The following is a 27,671-nucleotide window of genomic DNA, read 5'->3' as shown; positions in this document are numbered from 1 at the left end:
ACCACAAATGTATGGGCTTATTTTTGAGCCCTCTATTCTGTTTGATTGGTCTATAAGTCTGTTTTTATGCCTTACCACACTGTTTTAGATTACTATAGCTTTGTAGTATGTTTTGAATTCAGGGAGTGTGATACTTTCAGCTTTGTTCTTGTTCAAAATTGCTTTGGCTCTTTGGGGTTCAAAATTTAAAATTTTGATTTTCTGACTTATCATTTTTTTTTCTTTAATTACTTTGGTAGCATATAATACATTGCCTAACCCAAACTCTCATAGTTTTCTCTAAGAGTTCTACAGTTTTGGCTCTGGGATAGGTCTGGGATAGGTCTGTGATTCACTTTGAGTTAACGTTTGTGTATGGTATGAGATAGATATTCAGTTGCTGCTTCTCTCTCTCTCTCTCTCTCTCTCTCTCTCTTTCTCTTTCTGAATGTGGATATCCAATTTTCCTAGCACCATTTGTTGAAAATATTACTACCTTCCCACTGAATTTTCTTTGCACCTTACATAAATGTAAGGGTTTATCTCTGGGATATCAGTTCTATTGATTACTATAGTTTTTTACTAAGTTTTGAAATTGAGAAGTGTGATTACTCCAATTTTGCTCCTTTCTCCCCCCTGAGATTGTTTTGGAAGTTCGAGGTTGTGAATTTTCTTTCAGTTGTGTGTTGCCATGGAGGAGGGTAGGGTTTATGGCAAGATTGTGTCTCAGCCTCTCCTATCTGTTTCATTGTGCAGTTTTTCTTGCTCTTCTAACATGTTGTAGTCACTCTTCTAGTTTCTGGATTTCTTTCAGAGGGAGTTATCAATATGTAGGTGATTTGAGGATCCATGGGAAAACATAAGATCAGGATCCTACTCTGTTACCATCTTGAATTGGAACTCTGAGAACAACCCATAGACTCTTAAAATTCATTTTTTATGATTTATAAAATAATAGTGAAGTCTTTAGGAATTGTTCAATATGATGATTATTATGTATATGCATTATTTTTCAGTGGGTGCTATGGAATTCTATTTTAATATGTTATTTAGGAATACTTCTGAAGATGATTACATTTAAAACCACTCTAAAATGGTTCCTACCCATGACACAAAAACAGACACTCAGATCACTGGAACAGAATAGAGAACCCAGAAATGGACCCACAAACATATGGCCAATTAATCTTTGGCAAAGTAGGAAAGAATATCCAATGGAATAAAGACAGGCTCTTCAGCAAGTGGTGCTGGGAAAACTGGACGGCAACATGCAGAAGAATGAACCTGGACCACTTTCTTACACCATACACAAAAATAAACTCAAAATGGATGAAAGACCTAAATGTAAGACAGGAAGCCATCAAAATCCTCGAGGAGAAAGCAGGCAAAAACCTCTTTGATCTTGGCCGCAGCAACTTCTTACTCAACATGTCTCCAGAAGCAAGGGAAACAAAAGCAAAAATGAACTATTGGGACCTCATCAAAATAAAAAGCTTCTGCACAGCGAAGGAAACAATCAGCAAAACTAAAAGGAAACCAACAGAATGGGAGAAAATATTTGCAAGTGATGTATCAGATAGAGGGTTAGTATTTGAAATCTATAAAGACCTTATCAAACTCAACACCCCAAAAACAAATAATCCAGTGAAGAAACGGGCAAAAGACATGAATAGATACTTCTCCAAATATGACATCCAGATGGCCAACCAACACATGAAAAAATGCTCCACATCACTCATCATCAGGGAAATACAAATCAAAACCACAATGAGATACCACCTCACACCAGTCAGAATGGCTAACATTAACAACTCAGGCAAGAACAGATGTTGGTGAGGATGTGGAGAAAGAGGATCTCTTTTGCACTGCTGGTGGCAATGCAGACTGGTGCAGCCACTCTGGAAAACAGTATGGAGATTCCTCGAAAAGTTAAAAATAGAACTACCCTACGAGCCAGCAATTGCACTACTAGGTATTTATTCAAGGGATACAGGTATACTGTTACGAAGGGGCACATGCACCCCAATGTTTATAGCAGCACTATCAACAATAGCCAAAGTATGGAAAGAGCCCAAATGTCCATCAATGGATGAATAGATAAAGAAATTGTGGTTTATATACACAATGGAATGCTACCTGGCAATGAGAGGGAATGAAATATGGCCTTTGGTAGCAACGTGGATGGAACTGGAGAGTGTTATGCTAGGTGAAATAAGTCATACAGAGAAAGACAGATACCATATGTTTTCACTCTTATGTGGATCCTGAGAAACTTAACAGAAGACCATAGTGGGGGGGCAAGGAAAAAAAAAAGGTTGGAGAGGGAGGAAGCCAAATTATAAGAGACTCTTAAAAACTGAGAACAAACTGAGGGTTGATGGGGGGTGGTAGGGAGGGGAGGGTGGGTGATGGGTATTGAGGAGGGCACCTGTTGGGATGAGCACTGGGTGTTGTATGGAAACTAATTTGACAATAAATTTCATATTTAAAAAAAAGAAGATGTGGTACATATATACAATGGAGTATTACTCGGCAATCAAAAAGAATGAAATCGTGCCATTTGCAACTATGTGGATGGAATTAGAGGTTATTATGCTTAGCGAAATTAGTCAGAGAAAGACAAATATACTATGACTTCACTCATTTGAGGACTTTAAGACACAGAACAGATGAACATGAGGGAAGGGAAGCAAAAATATTATAAAAACAGGGAGGGGGACAAAACATAAGAGACTCTTAAATATAGAGAACAAACAGGGTTACTGGAGGGGTTGTGGGAGGGGGAATGGGCTAAATGGTTAAGGGGCTTAAGGAGTCTACTCCTGAAACCATTGTTGCACTCTATGCTATCTAATTCGGATGTAAATTAAAAAAAAAAAAGCAAAAAAAAGGTTCCTACTCAGGGATACCTGACAGAGACCATATTTTAGTTATCATTGTATACTTCAGAGTGCTTTGCTTATGGTATAGCTGAATGCATATTTGTTGTATAAATGAATGAGCTCTTTGTAAGGGTTGGATATCATTTCTTAGAAAAAAATGACAGTATTGTCACTCCCAATTTCAAAGCATGGTAATGAGATTCTTTTAGCAGATGTGAGGAAATCAAGGATGTAAATTATTGCTAATTCAGCATAATATAATAGAAGCTAAGCTTACTCATACTTAGCAAATGAAATATTGGAAAAAATAGTGGATAATTTAGTCTGATATACTAGTTGTAAGATTTAGTTTTTCCCCTCAAAAGAATTAAATTGACATCGCAATATTAAAGAAAAAAAATTTAAAGCCTTTTAATATTTATTCTTGAGAGAAAGAGACAGAGCATGAGTTGGGGTGGGACGGGGGGAGAGAGAGAGAGAGGGAGACAGAATCTGAAGCAGGCTCTAGGCCCTGAGCTGTCAGCACAGAGCCTGACATAGGGCTCAAACCCATGAACTGTGAGATCATGACTTGAGCTAAAGTTGGCCGCTTAACCGACTGAGCCACCCAGGTGCCCCTAAATAAATGTGTATTAGTGCCAGATTAGTCAATAGGGTGTTTGGAGATAAATGCAATAGATAGCAATTGTGGGCAGCAATTGTGGTTCAAAGTTTGACCATTTAATTAAGTTATAAATCCATACTATTATCTTTTTTTATTCATTGTAATATATGGATAGCTATGTTTTCTTGTCATTTTGTTTTATTATTAATAGCTTTAAATACATTATACTCCTAATAGTTGGAGATAATGTAGGAATTACAATGTTAGGTTTAATACTTAGATACTTTATGTATATTGTTATCTTAAAATTATGGCCAAATTTAAATATGACATGAAATTATTTTGTCACTTTTTAGCACTGCCTGGGTGGCTCAGTCAGTTAAGCATCTGACTCTTGGTTTTGGCTCAGGTCATGATCTCATGGTTTATGAGAACAAGTCCTATGTCAGGCTGCATGCTAACAGTGTGGAGCCTGCTTGGGATTCTCTCCCTCTCTCTCTGACCCTCCTCATTCATGTTCTTGCTCTTCTCTCTCAAAATAAATAAATAAACTTAAAAAAACCTATTTGAAACTATTTTTGTCAACTTTTAAAAGTACTTCATCATTCTTTCAAAACTTTGAAGTGTCATCAGTTAGCCCTATTTTAAAAGCTCCCTTTATATTGAAGTTTATTATTATAGTTTATTTTTACGTGGAATGTATTTTTACATATTAATGTATAATTAAAGTTTGCCCAAGTAAGATTGAAATTAATTTCCGGTGTTTTACAGTGCTGCACAATATTTGCTTTAAGATATGTTTTTTTTTTTATTATTGGAAGTGAAAAGTTCATTTATTTTTGTATACATAGACACACCTCTTAAATATTTTATTTTATCTTAACAGATGTAATGTAAACATTAGCTAATTTCTTGATGTTGGGCCAACTCCCATTTCTAGTACAAGGCTGTTAATTGAATCTCATACAATTCTTTTTGCCTAAATCACACCCATACTATATTGACTAAGATTTCTAGTTTTGGTGTCTTTAAAAAAATTTTTTATTTTAAGTTTTTTAATTTTATTTTTGAGAGAGAGAGAGAGAGAGTGTGAGAAAGCATGAGTGGGGGGAGGGGCAGAGAGAGAGGGAGACACAGAATCCAAAGCAGGCTCCAGGCTTTGTGCTGTCAGCACAGAGCCTGATGTAGGGCTTGAACCCACAAACCGTGAGTTCATGACCTGAGCTGAAGTCAGACGCTTAACCAACTGAGCCACCCAGGTGCCCCTGTAGTTTTGGTGTCTTAATGGAAGAGAACTTAATGACACTTGAGAAACTACCAACCTGCAGCATCCTTCTTGATATTTTATAATTTTCACCCTTTCCCCAACTTTTTTTCTTCCAGACTCAATTTGACAGTTTTTGCAACTAATTTTTATTGAGTGTCTCCTAGCATTCAAATTAATTTTCAAAGAAATAACAGGTCTTTTTTGTATTATCACTTGATAAGTTTATATATTTCTTAAAATTTCATAATTATAATTACAACTGACATCAAAAGGTTGCAGAACAAACTGACAGTCTTTTTTTTTTTTTCCCTGACAGGCTCTTGGTACATACTTCAATTAGTGGGAACAGAAGGGCTGCAGTATACTTGAAATAATCCTTTGGTATTGAGCAGGAAGGAGGGATCATTAATATGTTTCTGAGAGGGAATAAAAATAATTGATTAATCTAGAGAGATGGTTAAGAGGAGGTCTCTTAAGAATTTCTACTATATCCCACTTGTGATGTTTGGAGACGTTTCCATCAGTTTTATGGAAGTGAACCCCACCAAATTTTATATTTTATAAACATTCATAATTTTATAGAATTAGCCCTATCAAAGCATTCTCCAGCTCATTTTGATTATTCTCAATGGTGCAGGACTCAGTGCCAGGTTGCCTATGCCCTTCTACTTTAGTTAACTCATGATGCTGTCCTCCTGTTATCTTTACCCGGCCACAGCTATTCACTGATGATTAATGCCTTAAAGGTAGAAATTCTGCTTTCTCTGAATTGTTTTGTTAGGGGATACTGGGGCACTGCTCATTCTAGGGCTAATTATTCCCCACTATGTCTCTATCCAATATCCAATAAATCATGAAGTTTTCCATTCTGGTGGTGGGAACAAGCACTATTTCCAGTGCTGTGTGTCAAGTACTATTACCTTAAATCTTTTCAGATGGCTTTTTGTTTTTTTAACCTTAGGTAGTTTCTTCCCCATGTCTGTGTTGATCAGTAGCTGAATACTCAAGGGGGAGTTTCTGCACATCTTTAGAGTTCTCTCCCTGTGTATCGCTCTTCTTTCTCATTCTCTGTTCTGTGTACGTTAGCTGCCACAATCTCTCTGGATGCTTAGTTCTGTCTCTTTAGCTCAGAGAGTTTGCCAGGCTCTGTCTTAATTTTCCCTTCCTGTCTGTGGCCTGGAAAGTCTCTCAAAGCAATAAGCAAGGGCTAGCAAAGATCTCATGTTGCTTGTTTCCCATTTCTCAAAGATTGCTGTCCTTTATTGCCTGATGTCCATTGCCTTCGCAACCATTTTTTCACATATTTTGTCCATTTTCAGGTGGGAAAAAATCTAGTTTTGTTACTCTGCTTTGGCTGGAACCAAATTACAACTTGTGATAAGAATTTACTGAGAGTTTGGAGATAATGAAAGGGAAGTAAAACACAGCCAGTATTTTACAATGACAACCATATACAGCTGCATTTGAGTCTATAGGTCTTGCTGATGTCCCTGTAGGTGCTGCTGATATTCTTGTAGCTTTCAAGCCTGAGTCCACACAGCAGTGGCTCGTTCTTTGGCCCTTAATTCTGCCATGATAAGGTTTTCTTTTAACATAGAAAACATTTTGCTCCTTACATTTAAAGTTGTCTCAAACATTGTAAATAAGGTCTTTGCTTTTTTTTTTTTAACGGCTGTGTAAGTTTAGGGCCTAATTGAAGTCATCCTCCTCTTGTCTCCCCCCACCCCCACCCAAATCAGTCTGCTCCAAAGTTAAATTCAAGCTTCTACCTTTTAGGTGTTTCAAAATTCAAATGGCTTTTTCTCAATTAAAAACAAATAAAAGCAAACCCCTAGTGCCCAGTCTCAGCCTCAGAACTCCATTATAGTGGAGTATGTTATTATATATTGAATCAATTAATATGCATTAGTGCATGTCACATGGTATCAAATATTAAAACACAGAAGAGTAGCCAGAGGCATACACTAGAAATCTTAATTGAATAATGAACATAATGTTAATTATAAAAGTTAGAGGAAATTCGATCTTTAGTATTTGCTCCTTTTCATTTTGGTTGTTCTCCTTTCTCTTCTGGATGTTTTACTTATGCAGTGTTTTTGTTTGTTTGTTTGTTTGTTTGTTTGATTCTGATTTTAAAGCTTATAGTCAATACAATCATTTTACAATGACTTTTAGAAAGTGGAGTTGTACTTTTGAATGAGGCAAAGGAACTTGCTATTTAAAAGAACCATGCAAGTATCCTATAAAGTGAAGAATATTTTGTAAAGTGTCTATTTAGCCAAAAATCTTTCTTTTTTTTTTTTTTACTTCTGGAGTTTATATGATCACATAAATTTTTTACACATCAGATTTTTGTATATTCAGAAGTTTTTCCATATTACACTTATATATGTACACAATCTCTTTATATGTAGATATCTTTGTAGAGTATATACTTCAGTACATTATTCAAGCAGGAATTTCATAACTGATTTTCTTGAAGATTAAAAAGAGCATATTTTATAGGAAAGGAACAAAATGAATCTAACAGAAAACTTTCTGAACCTAGTTCTTGTGGTATTTTCGGGAGCTTCAGTAGATTGCTTTGATGTATGGAATGGGATTTCTTGAAGGAAAGGTATAGTTTTTTATTTGTATGTATATCAAAAGTGAAATTTCCTATTTATTAAATTTCAAATTAAAAGCATTAAAAGAAAGATTGGAAATGATATTTCAAAAGAATAGACTTCTCATGTGTAGACTCTATAACACATGGATGCTAATATTGTAGATAGAAAGGAATTTGTTGTGCTTTTTTTTCTATTTGGAAAATAGCCATTTTTTTTTTTCCTGACAGAAGACAATTAGGCAGCGAACTGGCTAGATTATATAAACCAGCTATCTTTGATAATAAATAGTTGGAACATGTTGCTCCTACCTTGAACATTTCTCAGTGTGTTCTCTGACACCTCAGGCAGAGGTACGTCCTTCTCTGTGCCTTTTACTACTTTGTACAGGTCTCTGCTTGAGCCCTGCTTAGATTGTATGACAGTGTTTGTTGGCTCTCATTTGTGAAATTATTAGGCTCAAAACTGCATTGTATTAATCTCTGTATCTTGGATGCCTAGGATGGAGCTGTGTTATATAAGGAACAACATATGTTTGTTAAAAGAAAAGTTGAATAATGTTCATTCACATATTCATTCAACAACACACATTCAATGTGTCGGATATATTCATCAGAGTAGGCACTGTTCTAACTTGGGAATACTGTGGTGACCAGGACCAGTGCAGCTCTTATTCTCACTAGTCTTTTTCTTTTTTTTTCTTTTTCAAGTTTTTATTAAATTCCAGTTAGTTAACATGTAATATAATATTAGTTTCAGGTGTAGAATTTAGTGATTTATCACTTACATACAACACCTGGTGTTCATCACAAGTGCCCTCATTAATACCTATCACCTATTTAACCTATCCCTCCCCCACCTACCTCCCCTCCCCTGTAACCCTTAATTAGTTCTGTATACTTAAGAATCTGTTTCCTGGTTTGCGTCTCTTTTCCCCCTCCATATTCATCTGTTTTGTTTGTTAAATTTCATATATGAGTGAAATCATACTGACTTATTTTGCTTAGCATAATACTCTCTAGCTCTATCCACTTGTTGCAAATGGCCAGATTTCATTCTTTTTTATGGCTGAGTAATATTTCATTATATCTATATCTATATCTATGTCTATATCTATATCTATATCTATATCTATATCTATATCTATATCTATATCTATATCTATATCTATATCTATATCATCTATATCTATATCTATATCTATATCTATCTATATCATCTATAGCTATATCATTTATCTATGTCTATATATCTCTCACATCACATCTTTATCCATTAATCAGTTGATGGACATGTGGGCTTTTTCCATAATTTGGTTATTGTTAATAATACTGCTACAAACATTGGGGTGCATGTGTTCCTTTGAATTAATATTTTTGTATCCTTTAGGTAAAACCTACTAGTGCAATTGCTGGATCATAGGGTATTTCTATTTTTAACTTATTGAGGAACATCCACACTGTTTTCTAGAGTGGATGCATCAGTTTGTTTTCCCACCAACAGTGTAAGAGCGTTCCCGCTTTTTCACATCCTCGCCAACACCTGTTGTTACTTATGTTGTTAATTTTAGCCATTCTGACTGGTGTGACTCTCACTAGTCTTTTGATTTAGAATTAAGGACAGGCTTTGATTTAAGTCATTACGGTAAATGATGATGGATAGTTATGATAGGAAGCATAGAATCTTACCATGAGACCTGCCTTACTGTGGGACTCCCTTGGTAAGGGGGCATTGGAGGCTTCACAGAGGAAGTGATGCTTAAGTTGGGAGCAGAAGTATGAGGCGAAGTTGAAAAGGGTTGAGAGCGTTGCAGGAGAGGGAGGGTGGTAAGTCCAGTAATAGGAAGTTTACTTGTTGCATCTTTGTTCATGTACTTCAGGAGTGCCTTTTTTTCCCAATAGTGCTACTTGGTTTTCTCTTCATATTACCTTAATGGAGACAGAGACTGTAATTGATCTTTAATGTTTAAATGATATTTTCCTGAGTATGACTCTTCAACCAGTTGTTCAACATCCCAACATTTTTAGTCAACAACACATAATTCTATTCTGATGTGTATTTAGTTTTAGTAAAGTCAAAGACCATATTGTATAAAGACTATCATAACTTTCCAATTCAGAATCATGACAAGAAAAAAATCTTTTATGTGGGAATTAACCTGCTCTCTGAATTTCTGAGGTCACTTTAATTTTCAGTCTCCTCGCAGAAATTCTAACTTGCAGAGAAACACATAAAAATCACCATTTCCTGGTCTTAAAAATTTACCAACTCTACTAGAAATTTCCTGAGAAAATAACAGCTAATATTTGTTGAGTGCTTTCCATGTTCAGATACTGTGCTAAATATATGTTATGAATTATCTCATTTAGCCATCTCAGAAACACTGTGAAATAAGTAATATTTTTATGCCTTTCCATTACATGAGGACACTGAAAGTATTTAAGCATCCAAGGTCTCAGAGCTAGAAGAGGCAGATAAGAATTTGATCTCAGAGGCGTCTGACTTAATAGTCTGAATTCCTAACTTGGTATTGCTAAGAGAGCTAACATGTTTATATTAACATGTTGAGACAGTCTCAGACCCTCTTCATAGGTTCTGTCCATTATAAGGAACACTATTCTTTGTTATATTTAATAAAAATACTCAATTTCATTTTCATTATGCTGACTTTCACAAATAAATAACTAAAATATTCATGGAGTAGGTAAGACACTCCCTTTAATATGTTATTGGTGAGATGGCTGTATTTTGGAAACTTTTTTGACAATATGTATCAAACCTTAAAATTCATTTGCCTCTTGACTCAGCAATTCCACTTTTGAGAATTTATCCTCCAGCTAAGTTTGCTCATGCATGCAAAACTATGTGTCATTCTTTGCAGTACAGTTTGAAATAGGAAAAAGTTGGAAATTATTTATGTGTTTAATGGAGGTCTCGTAAAATAAGTTATAGTATATCAGTAAAATGTAACTTTATTCAAGTATTAAAAAGAATGACAAAAGCCAATCAACTCTTTAGTAAGCTCAAAGCACTGTTCTTATTTAATTTTTATAAAAATTGTAGGTATTATTATTAGCTCCATTTGCAAGGGAAAAAATAAGGCATAAAGAAGTTAAGTGACTTGTCTGAGGTAGTAGGACAGATGCTGAAGCAGAACAGCTTTAGAGCCCACATGGTAAGTTACCGTTCATTCTTTAATGTCTCCTGGTCAATTATATCCCAGCATGAAAAGAAAATAAATTGGTAAGTGAAAAAACAAATTGTAGAAAATGTTTATAGTATGAAAATATTTGTGAAAAGTATTTATATCTTCTGTGTGTTCCATTTAAAATATAAAATGTCTCTGTTTTCTTAGGACAGAAAATATTTTATATATTCATATATATGAATGTGTGAATATATTCATAAAAATACATACATTTAAACATACATGTACCTTTATACATATAAATAAATATTTATACATATGCACATACATAAAACATGTATTCATGGAAAAATTTCTGGATGGATATACAAGAATTCCATGAGTATTTTTGGGTGATTTGTATGGAGACTTTCTAAAAATTGTTTTCACTTTATACTCTTCAGTATAGTGAATTATTTAAAAGTAATGAGCATGTAGTGATTTCATAATAAAAACAAGTTTAAATTGAAAAACTTAAAACATAGTGGATGTGGTAAGCAATTATGTTAGTGGAGAGGGGTAAAGAGGAATCTTTTCATTTCATACCCTTCTGAACTGTGAACTTTTAAAAATGAATGAGTACACATTGCTTTTATCATAAAACGTATTTTCAGCGAAAAAACCTTAAAAATTGTAGGCATATTTCTCTAACAATTATGTACTATGAAATATAATTTGACAATTTAGGAGATAGGTTATTATATTGACAGTTTAGGATAAATCTGCCTATGTTAAACTTTTATCTCAGAGAATTACTGTCTCAAAGGCTAGCTGTTTTCTAACATTGAGCTGGAAAGTAGTTTAATGAAGATTTACCTTATTTTTATAAGCCAGATTGTTTCCAGTTGAAGTCTTAGTAATGAAACCTTTCACAGCAAATGAGATTCAGCAAATGCAGAAGTTGACAGCGGTGTTACTAGATGTTGCTAGTCAATTGAGCACAATTCTCTTGCAGGAAAATGGTATCATGCTTCTTAAACTCCAGAGCATTTATCAAAGAGAAATGTCGATTTTAAACTCCATTGTTTATTAAGAGACAGTGTTCTAGTGTCAACTGACACTATTTTAATATTATGCTTAGTCATAGAATGTACTTGGAATTAGGATGATAAATACTTAAACAGGTATAGCTGAAACTTAAAGTATATTATTTTGGGTTGTGTTTTTCAGGTGAAGCTCTGAAAGTATCAGCTGAGAGATTTGCAGATGACCCCTGTTATCTCCCAAAAAGGGAGGCTGTGGTTCAGGCTGCCCGTGCCTTGTTGGCTGCAGTTACCAGACTCCTTATCCTCGCAGACATGATTGATGTCATGTGTCTCTTACAGCACGTGTCAGCTGTAAGTAAAAGATGGCCAGTTTACCTTGGCATTGTTCTTATTTCTAATTACTTTTTCCGAACCCGGCATCAATCCTAGTGCATCCCAGCCTTGCCTTCATTTCTTATAGTCATCCAACAGAAGCTGACTGGATTGAATTGTGCAAGTCATGTATACCTCAAAAGAACAAAGTCAGAAGTTAGTCTTTTTGTTGTAGTTTCTTTTTCAACATGTTTAAAATTGAAAAATTTTTAAAGTTTTAACTTAAATTCTAGGTACTTAACATATAGTGTAATATTAACTTCAGGTGTATAATTTAGTGATTCAACACTTACATACAATACCTGGTCTCTTCACAAGTGCACTCCTTAATCCCCATCACCTATTTTACCCATCCCCCCACCCCACCCCGATCCACCTTCCTTCTGGTGACCATCGATTTGTTCTCTATAGTTAGGAGTCTGTTTCTTGGTTTGCCTCTCTCTTTTTTCCCTTATGATCATTTGTTTTGTTTCTTAAATTCCACATACGAATGAAATCATATGGTATTTGTCTTTCACTGACTTATTTCACTTAGCATAAATACTCTGTAGCTCCATCCACATCATTGCAAATGGCAAAATTTCATTCTTGTCTTTGGCTGAATAATATTCCATTGTATATGTATACCACATCTTTATCCATTCTTCAGTAAGTGGGCATTTGGCCGTTTCCATAATTTGGCTATTGTTGATAATGCTATAAACATTGGGCTGCATGTATCCATTTGAATTAGTATTTTTTGTAAACTTTGGGTAAATACCTATTATTGCAATTGCTGGATTATAGGGTAGTTCTATTTTTAACTTTTTGGGGAACCTCCATACTGTTTTCCAGGGTGGCTGTACCAGTTTGTATTCCTACCAGCAGTGTAAGAGGGTTCCCCTTTCTCCGCATCCTTGCCAACACCTGTTGTTTCTTGTGTTGTTGATTTTAGCCATTCTGACAGGTGTGAGATCATATCTTATTGTAGTTTTGATTTGTATTTCCTTGATGACCAGTGATGTTGAAGATTTTTTCATGTGTCTGTCAGCCATCTAGATGTCTTCTTTGGAAAAATGTCTATTCATGTCTTCTACCCATTTCTTAACTGGATCATTTGTTTTTTTGAGTGTTGAGTTTTAGAAGTTCTTTATATATTTTGGATGCTAACCCTTTCTCAGATATGTCATTTGCAAATATCTTCTCCCAATCAGCAGGCTGCCTTTTACTTTTGTTGATTGTTTTCTTCAATGTGCAGAAGCTTTTTATCTTGATGAAGTCCTAATAGTTTATTTTTGCTTTTGTTTTCCTTGCCTCAGGAAGCATATCTAGTAAGAAGTTGCTAAGGCTGATGTCAAAGGGGTTACTGCTTGTATTCTCCTCTGGGATTTTTATGGGTTTTGTCTCACATTTAGGTCTTTCATTCATTTTGAATTTACTTTTGTGTATGGTATAAGAAAGTGGTGCAGTTTCATTCCTTTGAGTGTTGCTGTCAACACCATTTGTTGAAGAGACATTCTTTTACCCATTGGATATTTTTTCCTACTTTGTGGAAGATTAATTGACCACAGAGTTGTGCATTCATTTCTAGGTTTTCTCTCTCTCTCTCAATACACATACACACACACACACATATGTATCTCTCTCTCTCTATATATATATATTAAAGAACAGGTTTATACACACACACACACACACACACACACATATATATACATAAAAGAACAGTAGTTACAAACTTTATATTTTTAATTTTTTTTTTTTGAGAGAAAGAGTCAGTGGGAGAGGGACAGAGAGAGAGAGAGAGAGAGAGAGAGAGAGAGAGAGACAGAGGATCCAAAGCTGGCTCTGCATTGACAAGCAGAGAGCCTGATGAAGGGCTCAAACTCAGGAACAGTGAGATCGTGACCTGAGCTAAAGTCAGACACTTAACTGACTGAGCCACCCAGGCCACCCTTCTGGGTTTCCTGTTCTCATACATTGATATACGTGTCTATTTTTGTGCCAGTACCATGCTGTTTTAATTACTATAGCTTTGTAATATAGCTTGAAGTCCCAAATCATGATGCCTCCAGCTTTGCTTTCCCTTTTCAAGGTCTTTGGGATCTTTTGTGGTTCCATACAAATTTTAGGATTGTTTATCTTAAAGCCAGTGGTAGGTTGAAAAACAGAGGATGGTTTACTGATAAGAAAATGGCTAGGATTATATAGGTAATATAAATAATATACAAATATAAATAGAAAAACTTTAAAACTGAAGACACTAGGAAGTTTATCCTAGTTTGTAAATGAATACTGTTTGCCAGCTCCACTTGATCCAACATAAACTGTGTATGTTTACATGTAGTCTGTGATATCTGTAGTAATCCGTTACGAAAATGTATAAATTGATTTAATATGAGTAAAAAATACAATTTTACTAGGATACTACAAAGGCAGCAAGGTATCTTGTTATTTTGCTAGACAAATCCATTTAGAAAAGTTTTAGTAGAAAGAGAATTTTATTAAAGCCCTTTTTACTTTCTTTAGTAACCAAAGACTTTCTTTAGTTCTTTAGGACCAAAATCACCTTTGTCCAGTTGAAAAGGTTGCAAACATTCCTTTGGAGTCTCTGATCTATCTCCTGCATCAAATAGGACTTTTACTCTTCTGTCCATAAATACAGCTGCATATTCATAAATGTGTCTGGTGACTGTAATATCACTACTACATTAAGCAAATGATGGCTTCCTCTGATTGACCTTCTTGTTAAAATCTTTTTAATTGCTACCTTAAACCTTTTTCTTGTCTTTATTTTACTCTCTAATGCTTATTTTAACCCTAAAGCATAGCAAGTTTCCTTTATACTTTTATATTCCTTTTCTTTTGATAGTTTTATTACTGCAAAAAAGCAATTCAGCACTTTGTGTTGTTGTTTTTAGGAAAGGGAATAGTTCTCATCATCAGATGCTATCTACTAGTGGATTCGTAGGTGAGATAATTAAGCATTGTTTGTTGGTTATTGGTTTGTTGACTACCATAAACAATACCATAAACAAATCCCTAAAAATTTCTGAGATTCATTTTTGTCAATGTGAATATGACAGCATTAATAAATGCTGTAACCAAGAAGAAGGTATGAAAGATTAAGTGCTAGGTAGTTTCTAGTTCCAATGACACAATATTTCCTGTATTTTAGACTCTAGGTATGTTGAGATAGAGCAGAAAGTCTGTTTCAGGTAAAAATTGCTACCTTCATAATCGACTAAGCAGTAAGTGTGTATATATAAAGATCACAAACACATTCATTACCAATTTTAATTGAGCATAGTGCTAAGTAATTCACACACATGATGTCATTCAAATGAAGCAGTAGGTAATTGAAGATCAAAACAAAGTAAAGTGCTATTTTTGAATAAAAATGATAGTTTATAGTTACTGAGTTTTTATAATGTGCTAACACTGTGCTGGATTATCTCCTTTAATTCAATCTTCAGCAACCATATGATTATGATTGTAATTTTAAAGATGAAGAAATGGAGGCATATTTATTTAAGAAGTTTGCTTGTACAAGGCAACAGGAAAAATAAAACTTTAAGAACATAGTACTCCAAGAGTTAGAACAGCTTGAACTATACATACCTTTCAGAAGTGTTTAATCAAGTTCATGGGCCTATAATAGGTTAAAGGAATTTAAGTATGTCAGGAGGAGGAGGAGGAGGAGGAGGTGTTCTTTAGTCTCTCCCACATTTGCTAGTAACTCATCAGAGACTGAATTTAGGCTACATCATTTAAGATGCTCATAATTGTGTATAGTACAACAATGATACCTCATCTGTGAAAAAGGAAGACCTTTTGTGGTAAATTGTGATAGTGTTGCATTATTTCATCCTTATGAAAAATTTATATTTAAATTGCATCATCGATTCAATTCTTTTGACAAAATAGACAAACTGGATTTTTTTTGATACCATCAAATTAGAATTATTTAACCCAACATTCCCTCGCTCCAAAGTATTCTATAGAGCCTGTCTCATAAATATCCAACAGGAAATAGACATTTTTCCAAAGAAGACATACAGATGGCCAACAGACATATGAAAAGATGTTCAACATCACTCATCATCAGGGAAATGCAAATCAAAACCACAATGAGATTCCACCTGACCTGTCAGAATGGCTAAAATTAACAACATAGGAGGGGCGCTTTGGTGACTCAGTCAGTTAAGCGTCCAACTTTTGATTTCAGCTCAGGTCATGATCTCATGGGAGATCAAGCCCTGCATTGGGCTGAGTGTACAGCCTGCTTGAGATTGTCTCTCTCCCTCTCCCTCCCTCTCTCCCTCCCTCTCTCCCTCCCTCTCTCTCTCTCTCTCTCTCTCTCACTCACTCAAAATAAGTAAATACTTAAAAAAATTGACACAGGGAACAACAGATGTTGGTGAGGATGTGGAGAGAGGGGAACCCTCCTGCACTGTTGGTGGGAATGCAAAATGGTGCAGCCACTCTGGAAAACAGTATGGATATTCCTCAAAAAAATTAAAAATAGAACTACCCTATAATCCAGCAATTGTAATGCTAGGTGTTTACCCAAAGGATACAAATATACTGATTTGAAGGGGCACCCCAAAGCTTATAGCAGCATTATCAACAATAGCCATATTACAGAAAGAGCCCAGATTTTCACTGACTGATGAATGGATAAAGAGGATATATATATAGTGGAATATTACTTGCCCACAGAAAAGAATGAAATCTTTTTTTTTCTTTTTCTTTTTTTAAAATACAACTTATGGTCAAATTGATTTCCATACAACACCAGTGCTCATCACAACAAGTGCGATCCTCCATGCCCATCACCCACTTTCCCCTCTCCCCCACCCTCTATCAACCCTCAGTTTGTTCTTAGTTTTTAAGAGTCTCTTATGGTTTGCCTCCCTCCCTCTCTGTTACTTTTTTTCCCCCCTTCCCCTCCCCCATGGTCTTCTGTTAAGTTTCTCAGGATCCACATATGAGTGAAAACAAATGGCATCTGTCTTTCTCTGCCTTACTTATTTCACTTAGCATAATGCCCTCCAGTTCCATCCACATTGCTGCAAATGGCCAGATTTAATTCTTTCTCATTGTCAAGTAGTATTCCATTTTATATATAAACCACATCTTCTTTATCCATTTGTCAGTTGATGGACATTTAGGCTCTTTCCATAATTTGGCTATTGTTGAAAGTGCTGCTATAAACATTGGGGTACAAGTGCCCCTGTGCATCAGCATTCCTGTATCCCTTGGGTAGATTCCTAGCAGTGCTATTGCTGGGTCATAGGGTAGTTCTATTTTTAATATTTTGAGGAAACTCCACACTGTTTTCTAGAGTGGCTGCACCAGTTTGCATTCCTACCAGCAGTGCAAGAGGGTTCCCATTACTCCACATCCTCTCCTGCATCTATAGTTTCCTGATTTGTTCATTTTAGCCACTCTGACAGGCATGAGGTGATATCTCAGTGTGGTTTTTGATTGTATTTCCCTGATGATGAGTGACATTGAGCATCTTTTCATGTGCTTGTTGGCCATCTGGATGTCTTCTTTGGAGAAGTGTCTATTCATGTCTTCTGCCCATTTCTTCACCGGATTATTTGTTTTTCAGGTGTGGAGTTTGGTGAGTTCTTCATAGATTTTGGATACTAGACCTTTGTCTAATATGTCATTTGCAGATAGCTTTTCCCATATCATCGGTTGCCTTTTAGTTTTGTTGATTGTTTCCTTTGTAGTACAGAAGCTTTTTATCTTGATAAGGTCCCAATAGTTTATTTTTGCTTTTAATTCCTTGCCTTTGGAGAGGTGTCAAGTAAGAAATTGCTGCGGCTGAGGTCAAAGAGGTTGTTGCCTGCTTTCTCCTCTAGGGTTTTGATAGTTTCCTGTCTCATATTCAGGTCCTTCATCCATTTCTAGTTTATTTTTGTATATGGTGTAAGAAAGTGGTCGAGTTTCATTCTTCTGCCTGATGCTGTCCAGTTCTCCCAGCACTATTTGTTAAAGACACTGTCTTTTTTTCCGTTGGATACTCTTTTCCTGCTTTGTCAAAGATTAGTTGGCCATACATTTTTGGGTCCAATTCTGGGGTCTCTATTCTATTCCATTGGTCTATATGTCTGTTTTTATGCCAATACCATACTATCTTGATGATTACAGCCTTGTAGTAGACCCTAAAGTCTGGGATTGTGATGCCTCCCACTTTGGTTTTCTTCTTCATTATTACTTTGGCTATTTGGGGTGAAAAGAATGAAATCTTACCATTTGCAATGATGTGGATGGAACTAGAGTCTTTTTTATTATGCTAAATGAAATAAGTCAGTCAGAGAAAGACAATGCCATGATTTCACTCATGTGGAATTTAAGAAACAAAACAGATGAACATAGAGGAAGGCAGGAAAAAAAAGAGAGAAAAGCAAACCATAAGAGACTCCAACTATAGAGAACCAACTGAGGTCTGCTGGAGGGGATGTGGGCAGGAGATGGGCTAAATGGGTGATGGGTATTAAGGAAGGCACCTGTTATGTTGAGCACTGGATGTTATATGTAAGTGATGAATCACTAAATCCTACTCCTGAAAGAAGTATTACACTATATGGTAACTAACTAAAATTTAAATAAAGAATTGAAAAATAAAACAAAATAAACAAATAAAACCCTCCAAATAACTCATAATTAAAGTGGGAAGAAAGATTTAAAAATGTAACATGAAAAAAAGAATTTTTTTTATGGTCAGTGCTGTATATAGAAATTTTCTTTGTATGTTTTTGATGCACTTAAGTACATTTAAGTTGGTAAGAAATATTGAAGCAAATAAAAGTATTTAATTTTGCTTAACCCAGAATTTCCAAAATTTTCTAACTTTAGGACTCTTATAATATGTTAGTTCTATAACTTTCTCAGACCATACTTTGGGAAAGAGTGGTTTAGTATATCTCCAATAATATTTATGGTTATATTAAATTTTTACTTGGATTAAAAAATTATCGAGGAGGAACGTTAGTGCCTTTATATTCTCATCTTATTGAAGTAGATTAGACTCTCTCCAGGCATACAATATGCAATACACAACTGTGTAACGGTAATAGCAATCTCATCAATTCTGTGAGACAGTGAACCTGATTTTGGACAATTCTAATTGTTGGAGACATTTCGCTCAAACTAGATGTGAATTCCCTGCCATTTCCATGGACTGCTTCTAGTTCTGCTTTCTTAAGCAACATAGAACGAAGACAATAGGAAAAGGTATTTTTCAAATAACTGATGATTATTCTTAGCACTTATTTATGTCTTCTCTTACCTAGGCTGAAAATTTCTTGACCCTTGAACATTTCAGACTATTCTGAATACTTGAGAATTTCCATATCTTGTATGATTATCAGTTTCCTGATGAAATTTTCACTTTTGATATTGATGTACTTGAACATGGTAAGCATATTTGTATTATGGTTAGAATTTGACAACTGTCTGGACTTCCTGGATCATTATGCTGGTTTTTGCTCATGGTATCTTGTTTTTTCATGTGAATGGCTATCTCTGTGTACTAAACATTACTTTTTCTGGAATTCATCTCAAGAAATTTCTCTGTTTTATTAGCTCTTTGATGTTTTTAAGATAAAGTATTTTATATTTCATCAATCTTCTTAGTTTTCTTCGGCAGAAGGATTAGACTGATTACTAATTTGCCAATACAAGAAATCGAAGTTCCTAAAATCATCTCCACAAATACTTTTCTATGCATGTTCTAGATAAGTAATACCCATAAAATATTGAAATAAAAACATCTTGAAATAGAAACAAATCTCTGATGTGAATGTTCTATAATATACTCAAACAATTACCTCTCTGATTTAATGTCTAACATTATCTTACCTTATTATGATAGCCTTGTCATGCTGTTCGTTCATAGTGATTTTGTGAGCAGTTAAACTCCAAGTCTCTGAACTCAAACTATTATTAATTTGAGCATTCTTGTTCTGATACTAGTTTTATCTTTTTATATGTAAAGGTAGATGCAAAATTTATATTCACGGAATTTTATCCTGTTAATTCTGGTTTATGTTAGAATCCATTCAGATCTTTTTAACTTTTGATTTTGTCTTTACCTCCTAACCTGGAATCATTTTCAGATTTTTAAAAGTCAGATTATTTATGAAAAATTGTTTAGTCATGTGGAAAACAGTGATATATCTTCCTTTTAGATAACATCAATCAAACATTAACCCATTTTGAGTAAAGTTGTTGAAATGAACTTCAAACTTGCTTTATTAGGCTACTGTATAAACCATGTTTCTTTATTTTATCCTCAAGTACTTTCTCAAAGGCTTTGCTAAAATTAAGATGTGTTATCTGTGGCATTGTAGATTTATCAGTATAGTAACCCCAATTATAAAGGAAATGAGCTTAGCTTGGTTAACTTACTTTTCATAACCCTGTAAGAGTTCCAAGTTGACGCTTGCTTGCTTTTTTTCTTTTCTTTCTTTCTTTTTATGTTTTTTTAACCTTCATTTTTAATTGCTCACAATCTACTTACTTATGGTTGTAAACCACTTGTCTGCTGGGATCTTGTTACTCTTAAGATCTATATATAAATGGCTTGAACCCCAATTCTGTGTCCTATCAACTATAATGTCCCAAGATTTCTGCAAATTCTCTGGGGCTCATATTCTCAACGTCATCTCTAGTTCCAAGTTTTTCCTTCCACAAATTAGTTTACGAATGGTCTTTCTATCCCTATTTTATAGTTGGTTAATCTGTAATTGGTAATTGGCCTTTTCCCCCTTGATTTTGACACACACACACTCACTCTCCAATACTCCCAGACAAGACATGTCTATGTATGTTTGTGTATATTGCAAACCTTATAGAAATTTGGGAAGGCAGAAGGGAGGGGATTCTTTACTGTAGCACTATATTCTAAGTGGCTCCAATTTGAATATCAGAAATCTTCAAATTCTTTAGCAACGTCATCTCATTGTTCTTCTACCTCCTTTCCCCTTACCTACTCTCTTTGTTCTTTCTCATACCTGTAAATTCCTGTTTATCTGGATGCACTAGGTTTCTATCTGCTAATTTGTGCCCTCATATATCACTGTCTTTCTTAAATTATTCTGTAAGGTATTTTCCTCCGTATAGACATTTTTTTCCCTCAGAAGAATTCTTTAGTCAGCTGTGTCTCTCTGTATACACACATACATTCCACTATAAAATAATGTATTATAGATGTTTTCTAGGGGGAGAGCATCAACTTTAATGGTATAGATTTCTTTTTCTGGACACTCTTTAAAAAGCAGTGGGTCACATTTTTGTTTCTTGCTTCTGTCTGGAATATAATGGAAAAAGGCCTGCCTCTTCTCTCTTCTAATTGTATCTTACTATTTCATGAAATCTTCTGCTCATTTTGGGGTCCCTTCAGCATTCTTATACAGTTCCTTGCTACATTTTTAATTTATTCTTTATTACACGGTACCAAATAATGTATCCACTATCATAATTTCTTCCTTCATGGCCTTACTCCTTTCTTCCTTACTGATTTTTTTCTAAATTATAGATTTTTTTCATCTCTGTTGTGGTGTGTTTCCTTTTAGATGTCAGGTCAAGGAGATATTACTCAATTAAAAAAAATGTTTATTTATTTTGAGAGAGACAGATAGAGCACCAGAAGAGGAAGGGCAGAGAGGGAGGGAGACAGAGAATCAAAAGCACCCTCAGTGCTGTCAGCATAGCACCTGATGCAGGGCTCAAACTTCACAAACCATGAGATCATGACTGGAGCCATGATCAAGAGTCAGATACTTAACCAGTTGAGCCACCCAGGCATCCCTATATATTACTCAATTTTTGATTAATACTCTGTACCTATACATTTCCTGACTTCCTTATGCTTTGTTATTTTTACTGAATTATCCTCTTTCCACTGAGACTGCCTCCAGAGATGCAGTTATGATAGACCATTTATGAGGACATAGACTGAGACCACCAACTAGTGCATATGTGGTTCACTGAGTAATTCTCAGTAGGAAAAGTAGTGCTGACCAACACAGAGTTGATATATAATTAAGTACAACAAAGATTCTTGATTTGGCAGTTTTAAAGTCATCAGGTTCTGTAAGGAATTTTTTTTTCTCCAGGAAATAGGTCCAAATCAAAGGTAAGAGAGGATATAGAAGAGAATGACAATCTTTCAATATTAAATAAATTATAGAAACTTGGAAAGACAGTTTGGCTTTATTGCCACCATTCCGTGGGAATTTAAAAAAATTCTTTTTTAGTATTGGTCAAGGTTTTTTTGAACTTCACTATTTATACTTCTCAAGATACCATATCTTATTTTATTGGCATCTGGGTTTTTATAAAGGTCGATTTTATTTGAGACAAAATTGGCTGGGGTGTCTCTTGCTTTCCTTAGGGGTCAGGACAATGTGGAGGAAAAAACCATTGCTTTTGGCAGAAGAGACTTTGCTTCAATCCTGGCTCTGTTGTTGATTAGCTGGGTGAATTTAGGAAAGTTAAAAATCTGTGAGCCTTGGCTTCTTCTTCTGAGTTATAGGGATAATAAAACTTACTCTGAATACTTTGAAAGGATTTTGTAAACATTAAATGATATATAAGTTACCTAGCAAGAACTGGTGCTCTCTGTTTCATTTTCTTTCCTTTTCTTGTCTTTCCTTTTGCCACCATGGTACCTTTTTCTCACATTTTTGACTCTTGTAGACTCTTGCAGTACAATGTTATCCTTATGCCTAAAAAATGAAGGGAAACAAATTTGCACCAAATTTTCTAACATTTTCCATTTATCAAACCAGAGTTTTATTTATTTTTATTTTTTAATTTTATATATTTTTTGAAGTTTATTTATTTTGAGAGAGAGAGAGAGAGAGGGAGAGGAAGAGTGTGTGTGCATGAGCAGGGGAGGGGCAGAGAGAGGGAGAGAGAGAACCCCAAGCAGGTTTGTGCTGTCAACGTGGAGGCTGACATGGGGTTCGAACCCATGAACTATCAGATCGTATCCTGAGCCAAAATCAAAAGTTGGACTCTTAACCAACTGAGCCACCCAGGTGCCCCAGTAGCTGATATTTTTTTAAGGTACCTTCTATTATTAAAAGGCAGGCATACCAGCAAAGAGACTTTCTAAAGTTTCTTTCATTAAAAATATCAGCAGTTTATAAGGGAAGAAATTATTGTATTATTAAGAGCTATTAGAAGCCAAGCATATTCTGCAGAATATTCTAGGAAAAATATATGCAGAGATATTAAGGTTTAAAGAAAAATCAAGTCACAATACTGGTATTAAAGATAGATGGAGACAAATAAGGTACAGATCACTGGATTCGTGCCTGATATCATACTGAAAACTTTAGGGACAAAGGAAATTTAAACCATGTAAAATTATAACTTTAAAAGGGACCAGCATCATTCTAGGTATCTCCAATTTGATTGTTAATCCATTCAGCAAATGGTTGTGTTTTGTGCACTACTGTGTGCTAATCACTACTGTATGATAGGGATTCAAGTTTAGAAAAAATAATACCATGGCCCTTTTCTCCTGGAATTTACAGACTAAGACGTAAATTAATATAAGTTACTCTGATAGAAGTTGGTGTAACTATTATGGAGGCATGATGGTAATTGTATCAAGGGAAAGTATTTTGAGTGAATTTGAGTAACTAGACAAAGAAGGTGATGGAGGAAGAGAGCAAGAACAGTACATACTCAAAGACCTGTAATACTTCTGAGGGCTGAGATGAAGGGTCACTGTGTTATATACCTCAAACTAATGTAACATGTGTGACAACTATACTAAAAACAAACAAGCAAACAAAAACAATTAAAAGACAAGCCAGAGTCTGGAAGACTATATAGGCAAATCACTCATAATGATTGGCCAGTACTCAAAATTTATTGAGAATTCTCAAAACTCAATAAAATAACAAACCAAATGTTTAAAAATGAAAAGAGTTGAAGGTGGAGAGGTAGGCATAGACCTACTTGTGAAAGGCCTGTGTGCTAAGATAAACAGTTTGAAGTGTAGTCTGAAAGCTAACGGGGAATCATTAAATATTTTAAGCATGGGTATGACGTAAGCAGATTTGCATTATAGGACCGTTAGTCTAGCAGCAGTGGGCAAGGGAGCCAGACTGGAGGCACTGAGGCTAGTGATTAGGCTGATGCTGTCATCTGGTTGTGAAATGATGGGGTAGAGTAGGGAATGAATGAGATAAATGAAGGAGGAACCGTCTACAATTTGGAAAGTGATTGGAATCTGTTTAGATAGAATGGGTAGCTTCAGGTAGCCTTTCAGGAATCTGGCTGGGCATGAGGACCTTGGTTTTCAGTTTTAGGTAGAGGAGAAGTAGTTTATGGGTTTTAGGCTTATTCGATTGAGGCACATATGAGAGAGATAATAGATACTAAAATATATGTTTAGAGCACATGAGAGCAAATAAGAGATAGATTTGGAAAGCCTCAAGAAATAAGCATTGGGGAGAAATTAAGATGGGAGTAGTGGGGGGACCCTGGGCTTGCCCCATCCCTTGAACACAGCTAGATCAACATCAAATTACTTTGAATACCTAGGATTAAGAGAACCATCTGCATAATTTGAGGGCGAGAATGTGGCAGATATGAAGTGCAGAGACATGAATTGGGGGAGAGAAAGGCATGGTGCCATAGGGAGTAGGAAGCCCTTTTTGTGGAGAGGAGAGAGAGGGAGAGAGGAGTAGAGAGAACAGTGTGCTAGTTTTGTGCCAGAAGAGCACCCCTGCAAAAATCATTGACTGAGAAATTGGGAGGAACTGATTATTGCAAGTTTTTGCAGAGTGGAGCTCAAATTCAGAGGATTTGGAAGTCTGTGCCATTTTCTAGAGTTGATCTGAGCAGGTGGCAGTGGTCCAGGTGAGAAGAGGTTAAAGGCCTGAGAGCAGACAGCAGACAGCCTGGTGTGGGGATCCCCTGGGTCGTACTGGGAGAGGGAAGTTACCCTTTCTAGATTGCATTTGGAAGATGGTGTATTGCTTCTTCAAGGACAAAAGATTGGGTTGACACCTTTGAGCAGCCACTTAACAGCAGGGGACAGAGGCTCATGCAGAGGGCAGATAATCTGGTTGCAGGTTTTCATTGTGCTTCACCATAAACTCCAGGCACTTGTGCAGTCAAGTGACTGCTTTTCTTTTTCCCTTTTTCTCATTTATTTATTTATTTATTTATTTATTTATTTGTTTATTTTAATGAATATAATTTGTTGTCAAATTGGCTTACATACGACACCCAGTGCTCATCCCAACAAGTGTCCTTCTCACTGCCCATCACCCATTTTCCCTCTCCCCCAAACTCTCATCTGTCCTTAGTTTGTTATCTGTATTTAATAGTGTCTTGTGGTTGGCCTCCCTCCTTCTCTGTTTGTATCTGTTTTTTTCCCCCCTTCCCTTTCCCCATGGTCTTCCGTTCAGTTTTTCAAGATCCACATATGAGTGAAAACACGTGATATCTGTTCTTCTCTGGCTGTCTTATTTCGCTCACCATAATACCTTCCAGTTCCATCCACATTGCTGCTTTTCTGGGACAGAATGGCTCCAGGAGCAGTGCTTCAACACTGTACTCTGGAAGAAGGGAGCAGGTCCCCACCTTGCCAGGTCCTTTAAAATTTGGAATTTTGAATCCCAGCCAGAGATAGAAGACAGGAGAGCTGTGGCTCCAGAGATATTGATGGCCCAAGCACAGACTGGGGGAGGGTGGGGATCAGATGGAAGCCTGGAAAACAGGAGGGGTGATTGTTCACTTGTCTGTGGCAGTGGGTGTGAACCTTCCTCACTGGGGGTAAAAGAGTGTGGTGACATATTTCCCCCCTGCCCACCAGCACAGTTGGACTTCAGTTAGCAAAACAGCACCTTCAGTAGGGGCTGGAGCCACTTATATCAAACCCTACCTCCTGCACCATACAGGGTCATCTTTACTAGGGAAGGTCTGACTGTGAGCCAGCACAGGGGGCCTCTCCCCTAGAGGACCAACATAGGCACCTCACACCCACCAAGTCTACTGATCATAGAGTGCTCCAGTGTATCAGCTTCAGTTCTGGTGGAAATACCAGATTTTTTTCTTTTCTTTTCCTTTTCTTCTTTTCTTTTCTCTTTCTTTTTTTCTTTCTTTTTTTTAATTTTATTTTTTATTTTTAAAAATTTATATCCAAATTAGTTAGCATATAGTGAAACAATGATTTCAGGAGTAGATTCCTTCATGCCCCTTACCCACTTAGCCCATTCCCCCTCCCACAACCCCTCCAGCAACCCTCAGTTTGTTCTCCATATTTATGAGTCTCTTCTGTTTTGTCCCCCTCCCTGTTTTTATATTATTTTTGTTTCCCTTCCATTATGTTCATCTGTTTTGTCTCTTAAAGTCCTCATATGAGTGAAGTCATATTTTTGTCTTTCTCTGACTGACTAATTTCACTTAGCATAATACCCCCCAGTTCCATGCACGTAGTTGCAAATGGCAAGATTTCATTCTTTTTGATTGCCGAGTAATACTCCATTGTATATATGTACCACTTCTTCTTTATCCATTCATCCATCAATGGACATTTGGGCTCTTTCCGTACTTTGGCTATTGTTGATAGTGCTGCTATAAACATGGAGTGCATGTGTCCCTTTGAAACAGCACACTTGTATCCCATGGATAGATGCTTAGTAGTGCAATTGCTGGGTCGTAGGGTAGTTCTATTTTTAGTTTTTTGAGGAACCTCCATACTGTTTTCCAGAGTGGCTGCACCAGCTTGCATTCCCACCAACAATGCAAAAGAGATCCTTTCTCTCTACATCCTTGCCAACACCTGTTATTTCCTGAGTTGTTAATGTTAACCATTCTGACAGGTGTGAGGTGGTATCTCATTGTGCTTTTGATTTGTATTTCCCTGATGATGAGTGATGTTGAGCATTTTTTCATGTATTGGTTGGCCATTTGGATGTCTTCCTTGGAGAAATGTCTATTCATTTCTTTTGCCCATTTCTTCACTGGATTATTTGGTTTTTGGGTGTTGAGTTTGATAAGTTCTTTATAGATTTTGGATGCTAATCCTTTATCTGATATGTCATTTGCAAATATCTTCTCCCATTCTGTTGGTTGCCTTTTAGTTTTGTTGATTGTTTCCTTTGCTGTGCAGAAGCTTTTTATTTTGATGAGGTCCCAGTAGTTCATTTTTGCTTTTGTTTCCCTTGCCTCCAGAGACATGTTGAGTAAGAAATTGCTGTGGCCAAGATCAAAGTGGTTTTTGCCTGCTTTCTCCTCGAGGATTTTGATGGCTTCCTATCTTACATTTAGGTCTTTCATCCATTTTGAGTTTATTTTTGTGTATGGTATAAGAAAGTGGTCCAGGTATTGTAAAAGAGAAAAATAAGAAACAAGAAAGAAAGAAAATGAATAGATGAACCTGCTAACAGATTGAAGTAGGACTGAAATTGCTTCGTTTTCCCCTAGAAGTCAGTCTGTGTAGCTCTTTATAGTCCATTAATTAAGCCAGTGGTGAGACTTGTGTACTTGAAGAGCGAAGTTGGCCCAATTGGGCAGGGCTCAGTTTAGTAGCTCCACTGTCCACTAGATGGCGCTGCTAGCCTAATGGGGTGGAGTGTTGCGGTGCTCATAGGTGCGTATAGGCATGTGTGGGAGCGGTGAAAATGGCGCTGTTCTCCCGGCTCAGCATCCTCTGTCTTCAGCTCTCGTCTTCTCCTGCTTTTTTACTCTCCATGATCAGGCCCTAGGCAGTACCTCTCTCCTGAGTTTTGTCTCAGATGTGGCTGTTTTCCCCAGCCCCT

The 27,671-nt window shown here is 36.0% G+C and overlaps 1 protein-coding gene across 5 annotated transcripts in view; it reads left to right on the top strand.

Moving 5' to 3' along the window:
- Positions 1 to 27,671, top strand: part of CTNNA3 (catenin alpha 3) — a 1,731,503-nt gene that overhangs the window by 168,274 nt on the left and 1,535,558 nt on the right. For 4 of the 5 annotated variants that reach the window (XM_053207653.1, XM_027062103.2, XM_053207654.1 and 1 more), the window contains exon 4: positions 11,696 to 11,862. In XM_053207653.1, the coding sequence (XP_053063628.1) occupies positions 11,696 to 11,862 (167 nt within the window). Of the gene's footprint in view, positions 1 to 866; positions 1,563 to 11,695; positions 11,863 to 27,671 lie in introns of those variants that run through there. The other variant, XM_053207655.1, reaches the window with a different exon arrangement.

This window comes from Acinonyx jubatus, chromosome D2 (assembly GCF_027475565.1).
Source record: "Acinonyx jubatus isolate Ajub_Pintada_27869175 chromosome D2, VMU_Ajub_asm_v1.0, whole genome shotgun sequence".
Lineage (NCBI taxonomy): Eukaryota > Metazoa > Chordata > Mammalia > Carnivora > Felidae > Acinonyx > Acinonyx jubatus.
This window is presented reverse-complemented; position numbering and strand designations above follow the sequence as displayed.